This window comes from Egretta garzetta, unplaced genomic scaffold, assembly GCF_000687185.1.
Source record: "Egretta garzetta isolate BGI_Z169 unplaced genomic scaffold, ASM68718v1 scaffold41, whole genome shotgun sequence".
Lineage (NCBI taxonomy): Eukaryota > Metazoa > Chordata > Aves > Pelecaniformes > Ardeidae > Egretta > Egretta garzetta.
Window position 1 is genome coordinate 3,355,991 of NW_009258755.1, and position 12,773 is coordinate 3,368,763.

Below are 12,773 nucleotides of genomic sequence, written 5' to 3' on the forward strand. Positions count from 1 at the left end.
CATATGTAACATACATATATATACACACACATATACACATGCATACCTATACATACGGGCATATGTGGACACTTTTAAACATCTGTCTCAGTAGATAACAGTGGAACTTGCTGCATTCATTCCTGATTCCTTTGGAGCTCTGGAATTTCAGTATCTGACTTCTTCTAATAGGGGATCTCTAGATGTGTTCTTTCAAATGCCAGTTTAAACAAAAAGAAAAAATAAAGCAGCAGCAATACAGCACATCACAATAGCAGGTTAAATATAGACATGGATTACAGAGCCATTGTTTTCACCCCTGCTAAATAAGACAGTACTCTTAATATGGAACGCCACTTGACCTTTCGCGTCTCGTCAGTCTGTGACGGTATTTAACTGATGCAGGGAGGAAACATTTCCCCCTGGAACTGTCCCCTGTTGATATGACGATCACTACCGCTGGGTCACACCATGCACAGGAGGCAGAAACCCAGCGCTCCAGAACACAAGAGGGATCTTGCAGCTCATGGAGGAGCTCTGTCCATGTCCCACAATGACTCGCGCTCTTTTTTCAACTTCTCTCAGCTTGTGCTCTCTGCTGGCCACCTCAAAACACCACCAGTGCTCAAACATTCAAAAATCACTTACTTTGAAGTGGAAATTCTTGATGTGCAAAGCAAGAAGCAGATCTGCATTGTGGACAAGGTGAGTGTATTATTCCAGCACAGTGGGGTTGTGCCTGGTTCACACCGTGCCACGTCAGGGACTCTCTTTTCACTCTGCTGCAGTCTTACTCTGTAATAGAAACACTTTCATTCTTTTCTCTGGTTGATACTCAGAACTTCTCGTTGGTCACAACCCTTGGCTGTTTTTCTCCAGGATTTTTACAAAAAATCCAACACCGGTTTCTTTTAGACCTCCTGGCTGCTCTGTGGACTCAAGCTATGTCCTTAGGCTAGCTCTTGACACTCAGACTACAGTGTTTATTTCAGAGCATGATATTTAAACATCTACTTCAGAATGGATGTTCAGTTTTAATATGTTTGTAAAGCTTGGCATATCTGCAATGCTGCGGGTTCTTCTCAGTATCTAAACGTACTTGGCTGCACCATACTTACCAAATCAGGGAGGAACCTGGCAATGTTTAAAAATTTTTATTTTTAAACAAGGGGTCTCAGCTAAGAGAATTGGGGTTTTTTGGGTTTTTTTGTTTGTTCTATTTTTTTAATAATGTGAATCAAAAAATATACAGTCAAATTGTATAAGTAGGACTGGGTAGGAAGGAAGTTTACAACACAGTGAACAACAGCTGAAAAAATGCTTCATAAATATTTTCATTGCAGTTTTTGTGATTCATTGTCCCTCAGCAGAAGAGCTGGTCTCTTGCATGACATGAAAATGGGAATCCTAATCTATTTAGACTACAGGATTTTTCAGTAACATAGTAGAGTTTTGAGACTTACTGTTTTGCTAGAAGAAAAAAATAAAAATAAAATATTCCCTTATCCTCACTGGCAACAGCTGGAAACAGTGGATAAGTTTGCTTCAAATGTTTAATTTAATGCCTTTGAAATATGCAGGGTGGAATACTATCAGATTTCTTGTGTTCTTGATCATTTAGAGGGTGGTTTTGCAATTTGTAAGCCTAGTTAAAGGTAAATGTCTCATTTGTTCATTCTTAATGGGGTAAAATATTTTTTGAGATTTTTTGTAATCTAGCCAAAGGGGAAACATGTACAAAATGGTCAAACAAATATGACGACTGTTAATATCAGTTCTAGCGATAATGTTTGCATTATTTTATTTACTGATATTTACAAAATTATTAAAAAGGATTATCTAAATACTATACTGAATAAGGTTTTGAACCAAAAAAAAAGACTCTGTTCCTTATGTTAAGCTTTCCTATAGTGTCATTAAAAGAAATATATTAACAGAAACAGAATTAGGCCAAGAGCCACTTTTCAAGAATCCTTCCATGATGCACGGAAGAATGGTAGTCTGCTGGGTCAACAGCAGACCTGCATTTTAATCTTTATTCTGAACTTTGATGAGCCTGAATATTTTCTACACCTTCTCCAAACCACGGACTCTGCCCCTGTAACAGTGGAAAGAGAGTTACGAGCGGTGACTGCAAAGTACTCTCTCTACAGAGGTAGAACATGCACAGAAGAGCAATAGCAACTGTAAACTGAAAGCATCTGCTCAGGAATCTATGTTCAATTTACATGGCAAATGGCCAGCAGCAAGGACTTTTTTGTTTGTTTGTTTGTTTGTTTGTTTGTTTTTGGTTAGCTACTAAGGGATTGGTGCAAGTAGAGTGCAAGGCTGAGATTAAGAATTTGGATTTTGAATGCACATTCACATGGCTAAATCCCTTAATTTGCTGTGACAATCCCTTCCTAAGGTACCCCTGCAAGTACAGAAATTGAGTTCCTTACTTCCATGAACACTTGTTAGTATTGGTGAACCTCATTTCAGGTGGTTATTAGAGTAAACAAGAGACCGTTTTGCTGGATTATGCATAATCTTCTGCTTAATTAAATATAACATTGATACAGATCCAGCATGACACTTGTAATGCCTGCTTTGTGTTTGTAAAATAATTACAATTAGCTTAATTTCTCAGGTTGCGTGTAATTATTACTTGTCAGGATTTATAATAGGAGAGAATAGGAACCACAGATTTTAAAATGTATGTATTTGCACTCTTACTGCATCTTGTTAGTAGTTCAGACTATCATCATTTAGCAAACACATTTGTAATATTCTCAGATTAACAAATCTAAAGGGACAAACTGTATTATAATGGCAGAGAGAAGGCCCCTTTCTTTCTCCACCTAATGGAAACTCAGGCGGGGTGATTAGATGATTAGTGCTGTGTGGTTAAATACATCATTAGCTCCTGTGAGACTCTTGCATATGAATCCTATTCAGGTTAGTGGGAGCTCTGTGAAGTCTGCAAAATGGTGATACCTCTAACTAGTTTTGGTATTTAGAATGTTTTGTGCTCAATGCAGTGTCAGGAATTTAGAAGGGTGTGTTCAGCTGTGTGATCTCGAGCGATCAGTTAACCTCAGTAGGCTTTGGATCCAGCATAAGTAACTGTGAATTAATTCTCCATCTGTAAAATGAAAATTACATTATCTCCTTTGGCTTTCTTACCCACTTTACGCTTTAGGGAAGAATCAGTCACTTAATACAAGTGAGCTGAGTGGTTACTACGAGGTCCCGATCATCTTTAAGATTGGCTTAAAGGAACAGAATAAATACATATTTGCCTGGTTTTTAAGCCTGTAAGATACATACAGGCTTTTCCACAGTCACAGAAGGCAGAAAAAAATATTGAAAAAAAGTACGAGAGGAAAAACCCTGGACATTTTGTCCCATATTCATCCCCTCCAGGAGCTGGGTCTTGAAGAAAAATACCTAATCTTGCAAAACTTGAAATACATTCACAAGAGTCAGCAACACTGGAATTTCACTTTACACATGTGTACTTTGAACACAAAATTCTTTACAGGAGTATCGTTTCTTTTCTTTAATATTACCAACCTGCTCTGGGAACTTTCTTTGCTATGGACATGGCATTTTTCAAGTAGTTTGGTGCACATGTGAGCTTTTCCAATGACTTACTTAAAAGAATTTAAAAGAGAAATAATAACAGTGTGATTTGCTCTTGATACAGAAATTAATTCTGAGGTGAGATGTCATGGAGAAGAGGCTTCAGATTTTGGGGATGGGGAGAGAAGAGAGGAAACCACAAACCTGTCTCAATTTTTTTTTTCCCAGTTATTCTACAAGATGTCCCCAAACTACTTCTGGCAGGGCAGCAGGCACTGGCAATTTATAGACAAAAGGGGGCTACCTTTAACCATTGGAAGAAGGTTTCAAAAAGGAGTTAGTAGGGACAGCTGATTTAAACCTAGGCTATGACACTGTCCATCGGTCCTTAAGAGCAGTATATATAAATGCTCAGAGGAGGTACCCTGGGACTGAACTCATGTGAGCGAAGGTATCCGCACTGTGATGTGGTGGCAGTGGAGGGGGACAAACGGCGCTGAGGTTTCGAGGAGATGGACCAGCGGCCCCCTGCTCTGCGCACCACCCGGGAGAGGGCAAGAGTCCCAGCGTGTGGGTCATTTTGCAGCGTCCTGGGTCTTCCTTCCTTCCCCGCTCCCCGGGGAGGCGGGCCGGCGTCCCCAGGCACAGCACGGCTCAGCTGCATGCAGAGCATCTTGCCCGACCTGAGATCCCTCTGTGGCCCGGGAGAGGATTTCTCAGAACAGAGAGGCGTTTACCCAAGCGGGCAAAAGCCTTACAAGAACTGGTGGCTGAAAGCCACAACTAGGCAAATCTAGCCAAGAAGTTTGGCCCATATTTTGACAGTCAGTCAAGGGCTGATACGTAACAGTTGGGTGTATTGTGGGTGAATCTCCAGTCCCTTCAACATGCAAATTGATACTGCATTTTTTTTAAGACGATGGATAGTTGAAAGATGCGTCGTACAGGTTTCTTGCTCAAAGAGTGGAAGAAGTATTCAGCAAGGCATAAATCTCTTTTTTGGCCAGTGTAAAACAGCAGGTGAGCCTAGGTGATCACAAGTCCCTTTTTTCCTCACAATTTATTAATTTCTATGGAAGAAATTCCTATCTGTCTGTAAAGACCATGTAAAGGGCATGTAATTAGTGGTTTCTTGTCAGAAATATTTTCAATGAAAGAGAGTCCTAAAATGGCTAATGATTTTGGCTCCCATACTGCTTCCAAAAAGCTATAGAAAACAGCGGAACATGCAAAATTCATCAAGTCTTAAAAATGAAGGAAAATAATTCCTTTTTGTATTTTTTAACAAATAATCCACATTTTTCATCGTCAGCTACAACTTATGAAAAATACATAGCTACTCAAAAACTCTTTCACTTGCACATTATTCCAAAGGCCTGACGTAGGTTAGTTTTAAAGTTATAGATGTGCAGTGATTTGATTTATAAATGCTGTTAAGGCAACTCGTAACTGTTTCTGTTATAGCATTCATTGTATAATATTTTTTTCTTCAAATTAACTTGTAGTAAAATGCATTTTCCCACAAACATAGTGCAATGTAATTAATTTTGCATGAGTTGCTTTTAAGGCAAAAAGTGTTACACTATATAGTTTTTACAGAATAAACCACCTTTGGGGAAAACAGCTAAGAAAGCTTTTTCCCATCAAAAGCCTCAGAGCTCAGTAGTTTTGTGCTGTATGGTTTTGCAAGTTAAGCTATAAGCAGAGGTGCAAACTGTGGTTTTGGCTGCTCTACAGTGGCCCTCCTTTCCAGAAAACTTCTTAAGGCCTACAGAAGAGAGCTTGCTTCCTAAGGTGTGCAGGACAGAGCCTCTTTTCTTGGTGTGCTGCCAAGATGATGGAAGCTACTTTCCTACTGTTCCTTAAACCCTCCCAGTGACCCTCCCACTGAAATCCCTTTGGAAACCCCAGTTACTGGTAGTCAAATGTTTGTGGTTAGCGTTACATACTGTAGGAACATTTAACTATATGTTTGTGAGTGTAGACGTGCCGTGCAATGCCTACAGCGAAAGTCAAGTGAACACTGCTATTCTTCTTAAATTAAAGGACCCTTTTGTAGGGCCTGTCCTTTTGTAACTCATTTTTGTCGCACCCAGCATAACACAAACCTATGCATCAATCCAGTCACATATACAATCCGGTGACATACACAACTCTTCTTGCTGTTAAATATTACACCGCGTATGTGTTACTATATCTTTTGCCAAAGAGGAATTGGGTCTTATTCTGATTACTCTGAAAGGCTTGTCTGTCTCTGAAGGAGTGCACAAGCATTTTTGTTTGTAAAGCAGCTAGAACACTAGTGGCCTTGTATGTGCACACTATGGCTTAGCAATATGATGGATTTACACTGGCATGACAACAAAATAAGCTACATGCAGAAATGGTATCTCCAGTATCAGAAATCCATTACTCTCGCCTGTGGGTTGCAGCTCTGTCACAGGAAGCGAGCAGCCAAGAAGAACAGTGGTCACCAGGTCTCTTTTGCATAGTCATCTCTAGCAAACAAAAATAACTTCTCACATCATGACTTGGAGGTTAGAAATACCACATTCATTTTAGGTGAGCAAATACAATCATTAAAGTAGGCTATGAAACTCTGCAAATGAACTCTTTGCAGTACCAGGACATTGCCTTTTACATCAGACTCTCCTCATTTGCTTCATTCTAGGGAAGTATAGTAAAGAAGTCCTTTCCCAGGAAAGAGATTAATACTTTCGTTGCCTTGTATAGTCTTTTTTTTTTTTTCTTAAATCTTGCCATTTTAATATTTCACTTCACAGGACTCTGCATTCTTCCTTGTGGAGAATGAGCAGAACCTGTGCGCTTCCACAGTGGCCTCATTTCATGCATAGGATTCTTAAGATCACCTTTCTTATTCAAGCAATCTATCATTAGAGATGTCCTGCCATCGATGCCAAAGATGCCCAAGGGGATCGAATAACCAGCTATGTCAAAGGAGGGGGCTCCCATGGGAAGACCACACGTTGGTCCTGAGTCCCACAAACTAGGGATTCCCATAGCAATATGGGTGAAGGAACGCAGACACAAAACTAGCTGGATGTAGGCTCATTGCTGTGGAAGTCCCCTTTTTTACTTTCTTTTGGAAGGAAGATTTCATATTGTCTTGTGTTTTTTACTGTATGTTTTCACAGCATCCAGCACAACGGGGATCTGGTCCCTGCTGAGAGGCACTGCAAGAAAATACATTACATTTACAAACATGTTATAAAGTCTATGCATTTTCATGCCCATAAGGATTGAATCTTATGCCTACCCCCCAGTGCTGGAGGTGGTTGACGGTAGTATTTTCTGCCTCAGTTATTAGTTACACTTGGTAAAGTAGGTAAACATATTCAAATTCTGTTGAAGCAATGCATTACACTCATTTCTTCCTGCTCTACTAGAAATTCGTATCATTTTAATGTCAATATAGCTACAGATAGTTTCAGATGAAAAGAGGCAACTAGACATACTAATTTCTGCTTGCTCTTTGCTGTCACCATTCTTGTTTCAATACGGCTTTTTAGATGGAATACCTGGAGAAATGGCCTTTGATTTATCTAGAAGAGAGAGACTGGGGAGGGGAGAAGCTGGTAACTTTAGGGCATTTAGCATTTGCAAAGGTATAATTTAAAGAGTTACAGAAGCCACTACAGAAGACTAATGCTTCAGCTGATACTAATTTTCAAAGCTTAGAAGTGCCTTTAAATGACAGGTTTTATACATCTCTCATTTTAGGTAGAAAAGTCTCAGCCTGGGGGAAAGAAAAAAAGAGTGAAACATAATAAACGATCCAAAAAATTTAAGCTTGATTCAAAGTTCAGTGAAAACAAAGGAATGAATTCTTGACACACCGGTGGTGCTCCAGCTCCTCATGAGCATAAGCCATTCTGGCCAACAGTAAAAGCCAGCTATGCTACCAGAGCAGTGAATATTGCCAACAGTGTATCTGTAGAGACAGATTCCCAGCCAGTGTGAAAATATCTCCTTTCCCAACAAAGTTATGACATTTTACCCCAGCTGCACATTTGCCTTATTGCATCAAAGATAATTCACAGATTATTGCAAATTATGAATGTACTGGAGCAATATAAGACCATAGGGAGCTGTAGGTGTTTTATTAGTCTAATAGTTAATCAGCACGACCCATAATGGAAATTTAGGTGTATAATGGCATCTCATATAGGCATTATTGTAGCATTAAAATACTCCTGCCCCTGATTTACTGGTCCATCAGAACACGCTTCAGGTTCTTTCTGAAATCAGACCTGTGATTCTTCACAAAATACCTGAGCCATGTGGTAATGGATCTATAAATATCTAACATTATATTTTAATGTTACCATTATAACATATCTGCCTATGTTTAAACAATTTTGGATTTTAAAAAGTCCTTAAAATGCAAGCTTTCCTTTTTTTTTTAATACATACAGCTCTTTTACTACAAGAGAATGAACTGTGGCAGTCAGAATCTGTACCAGAAGTACAGCGAGCATCTCTTCGTTGCACTTGGAATGGTGAAAAGTACTTCTTTCTAGTACCATTTCTAACTGACCTGATGATGTCTCATTGTTCTCATCTATCACACTCATCTCCAATTCTTTTCTGCTTCTCAGCTTCATCCGTCCCCTCATGGACCACAGGGGCTTTGTCGCCTCTCCATCTTTCCCTGCTTTCTCTCCCCAACATAACTTGGGACCTACCGGCCAAATTTAAGTACTTCTGGAAGAGAGAGAAAAAAAAAAGGCTCAAAAGATTACTTAGTTCCTGCTGGTCTAGCGGAAGCTGGTGGCTGGGTTGCGTGGTGTTTCAGAGCAGGGGGTGCAGGCAGGGCGCAGCCTTCGCCCCCGCTGCGCACCAGCAGCTGGCCGCCAGCTCAGCTACGCACGCTCTGACCAGGCAGGCAGCAAGGGCAGGGCAGCAAAACCGCCCCAGTTTCTTGCCCAGTGGAAACATCACAGGAGATGGGGAAGGGGTATGGGGCAGCTGGAAAAGGCTTTGGGGTCCTTTATTAGTATAAAGTGTTAGCCCTGCTGCTCATAGAACCACTTGTTTCACCAATACATGGTCTGCTGTGAATTTTCTTTTGAGTTGGTAGATCTCAGTCTTGCTTTTTGCCTTCATACATTCCCCTGAATAGTTTGTGACCATCCTGTGCTGAGGGCTGGTTGAGTTTCTTGGGCGCACTGCTTGATTTTAAATGTTAGCAGTTTGCATTGGTATGAACAAGCAAGCATAAATCTCTACAGCCATTTGCTAGACAAGGGAAGACAATACAGAGATATTTCACAGCTAAACTATATGCTTACTCTATGCTAGGACAGGCAATCAAAATCCAAAAAAAATTATAAACCCCACCTTCTTCCCTTCTTCTTGAGAAGAACTGGTCAAAATTAGTTTTGTTTCTGTTTGGTTTTGGTTTTGGGTTTTTTAAGTGCATATCCCAAATGTTTTCTTTGCAAATTACAGTGAAAAGAAATAGGTCTTGAATTTTTGATGAGGTAGAATTTGGGAAAGATTGTATTACAAATTAATTTTGGAATATTTCAATCTGTTATGACATAATAAATACTTCCTTTTGAGTGCAATTTATTTTACATTTTAATAGTGCATTTATTTGAATATTATTTTCCATTGGGTTCTTTTCCATGGCATGAGAGCCATGTGTTACATTATTTTATACTATCGTGATCGATGTGTCATAAAATAATGCAAAAGTAATGAAAGCTGCATGCTGATGAGAAGTAAAAGCGTGTTCCTGAAGCAGGATTTTAAAAAAAAAAAATTTTTTTTAAATTCTATTTAATTTTTAAAATTTGAAGTCAATACAAACTTACATGTCCAGAGTTTTGCCAGAACAATTCCATCTTCCTGGCAGAAAAGTGTTGTGACAGAGGCTTCCTGCCTGGTTGTGCTGTCAAGCTCTCAAGGCAAATACAGCAACCTTACTTTAACAAAAGGTCAGAAGGCATGGAGGCATGCCAATTCTAGTAGATTTGCTCAGAAATAGGTGACCATGGTGATTTCTGTAAGTTGAGGGATGGCCTGCATGCCTTTTGTCTGCTAAAGGACTGCATTTTACTTCCACCCTCATCTTTAGCAGAGGGAGAAAAAACTCTTTCTGGTGTCTGATGCTTTTTCAGAAAATTTCTTGCAAATGGAGAGAATTTATTTTATTTTTTTATAAGTACCCAGCTAGCAATACAAAAGCAATATAACATCTTTAGCACCAAGCTTGGCTAGTGTAAATTGACATGACTGCACCCGGTAAGCATGTGGTTATGTGTATTCTTAGATAATTTGCCCCATAGTCACTGGGAATATTAGTCAGTTGGATTATCTCATATGCCAAAGTTCATGTGACCACATAATAATCTAGCAGATTAGTAAACGATACAGCCCTCTACTCACGTATACTGGGACCATTTTGAGCTAAAACCACAGTTCTGAATATCTCCAGTGTCTGGAAAGACTGGCTTGAGATCAGAGTAGGCAGTTCACTGCAGTCTACTGAGTAAAATATTAAATTACATATAAAGCCTTTGTGTAGTTGCTGACAACACTTGTCTATATGTGGTTACTTCTATGTCATTTCCACAGTGGGCTCGTCTATTTATATCTCTTTGGACACAACCAGCACATTGGTGCACCAGGCTGACAAGAGCGCAGTGTGGGACACGCTGAGGGAGGTTACAGTAAAATAGTACCAAGTTTTTAATACTGTCTTTGAAAATTAACAATAAGAAAAAATAACCCGATCTAGAAGCCAAATTCAGCAAACACGGAGATCAATTAGAGCAGGTGCTTTCCTGACTAACTTTCTGTGAAATGCTGCTGATTTCTAATAATACAGCATGGTCCCAAAGCACGGACAGGGCACAAAAGCAGACGTGGTAATGTATTTGTTGAGTGCTGAATTTGTAAGTAACCTGGCTTTCCAATTAGCTGGTTATCTGTTTGGGGGGTCAGACCCTCAGCTGCAATAAGCTGATGTCACCCTTTTGAACAAATTTACCCTGCCTGAAGATGGGGCCATGTGTGGCTAATGAGCAGCTGGAGTGGCAGAATTTCTGAATTTCTGCAGTTACTGAAAATGCCTGCCCACCAGAAAGCAAGCGACTCAGCAGTGCAGTGGTACTCACAAGTCACGAAGAGTAAAACGTTCAAAGGGAAATGTTGAATGAAAGATCACTTATTTGCTAAAATTCTATTACTCAAATTCTTATCGATATTCTGCTAACCTCTAACCCCTCAAATAATTCTTCAGTGCAGGAACTGTGTGATGCAATTACATACAGATCACCAGATTTGCTATAATTCCTTGACTTATAAATGTGAACGAGGTATGAAAGTAGATAACTGTCTGATTAGCTAGCACTCACAAAAGGCAGCATTAAGTTCCCATAATATCTTCCACTTAGTGCTCTTCCTTGTGTCATAGCCTAAGTTACTAATAGGGTATTTTAAATCTTAAAAAGAAATGTGATGCTTTGTGCATTGCTGCAGAAAGGAAGGCTAGAACTGGAATGGATGACCCAGAAGGTCCTTTCGTTCCTTAATTCCTAAAAAATGAAAAGTTGCCTTGAATGGAAAAGTAAAAGTATTTTTGCTATGAAGGTACAGGAAAAATAGGATTTGAGGTTTTTAAATCATCCTTTTCTGAATGAAAAGTGTAATGACTGCAACCCACACCTGCAAAATCTGCATTTCTTCATAACATTTTTTTGTGAAGGAAAAGTAGTCTTGAACCTTACACATGATAGCAACTTACTAGAAAGTTAACTATATGTAAAATCTGGTGTTAGACTACAAGTTAAGAAGTTGGAGGGGAAACTGGCTTGACCATCAGACATCGAAGATATGTGCCAAGTAAGAGGTGGTTTTACAATGAAAACTGTCTTGTTTTAAATAAACCAAAGGTGGTCTTTCACTCTGTTTTCCCTTTGCGTATTTGAAAAGTGCTGAAACAGAGGAAAAGGAAGATTATAACACTTTCAGAAATAATTTAAAAGAATAAAAGGAGAGTAAGACTAATAATTACAGTGAAATGTTCCAGGGTGTTTTATTCAGTTAGCACAAAGGGTAATAAGAGCAGATGCTGTTCCAGTCCTTACAATTCTTTTGCTCATATTGATGTACAATGAAAAGAACAAAAGATAATTAATTGTCTACGAAGAGGACACTCTTAGTAGTAAGCTGATGTCTCAGCATCCATCTTCACATTGATCAATATTAGAATCTATAACTTCACCAGTTGTTTTATGAGGTCTTTAAAAAAAAGGACACAGAATTATCAAGATCATAAAAAAATGTATTTCATTCTTTTGTGGCTACAGCCTCATTATTCTGCCTGGGAAAGGACACCGCGATTCCTCTATGTCATAGCCCATTCTGAAGAGGAAGGTATTTGTGCCATTTTTCAACTTACGATCTGTGTAGTTTGTCTCAAGTGGATGGGTCCTTCTCTGAGCCAGCTGGCCCATAAAACAAATGTCCTCCTGCCCTCCTGGCTGGATGCATGCTCCTTCCCTTCCCTTCTCCAGGCTCCAGCCCCTGCAGCGCGATGCCACGCAGAGCTGCCAGACTGCGACAAACCAACTGAGTGCATCCTCTGCCTGGGCCTGAGCTGGCAGGATTTACACCAGCCTAAAGCAGCTTGGATGTACGCGGGCACAGCAGGGCTCTTGCTAATGAGCTCTGTCTCTCTCACAGGTGTCCTACAGAGCACCGCTGCAGCGCCGGAGTTCAGGCGCCGGCTTCGGATGTAGGGGAGGTGGTGTGTGATGGTTCACATCACACCACGCGTTCCTCTGCTGCAGCAGGCCGTTGTAAGCACAGACCCTGGCAGGCACTCTGTAACTTTTAAACACTGAAGGCATGTGAATGGTTCTATAGGTAGACCTAAACCACAGGTTTAGACTAATTTTTTGATAGTTAGGTGATGTGAATCCCATGGCTGGCATGGCAGGATTTGGAGGGCAGAAAGTGCTGAAAGCTTCAGGTTGAAAAATGGGAGAGGGAGGTAAAGGAAGAGTTGCTAAGAAGGGCTGGACTAGAAATTTTGCACTGATCGAGAGCAGTGCTGCCCTGAAGTCGACACATACTCAGGAGCGCAGGAGATGGAGACTGTGGGCTCTGTTTTGAGCTAGCCCTGCTCTGTGAGCATGCTCGGCTTAACAGTCTTTCAGCTTCCCTTGACTTACTCAGATGGTCAGCTCTCCAGAGGA

The 12,773-nt window shown here is 40.2% G+C and overlaps 1 protein-coding gene across 1 annotated transcript in view; it reads left to right on the forward strand.

Annotated features, from left to right (window-relative positions):
• Positions 1-450: 450 nt before the first annotated feature.
• The window catches only part of TECRL (trans-2,3-enoyl-CoA reductase like), a 67,515-nt gene continuing 55,192 nt past the window's right edge, over positions 451-12,773 (forward strand). Inside the window, exon 1 of the mRNA XM_009649210.2 lies at positions 451-684. Coding sequence (XP_009647505.1) covers positions 451-684 — 234 coding nt within the window. The remainder of the gene's footprint in view (positions 685-12,773) is intronic.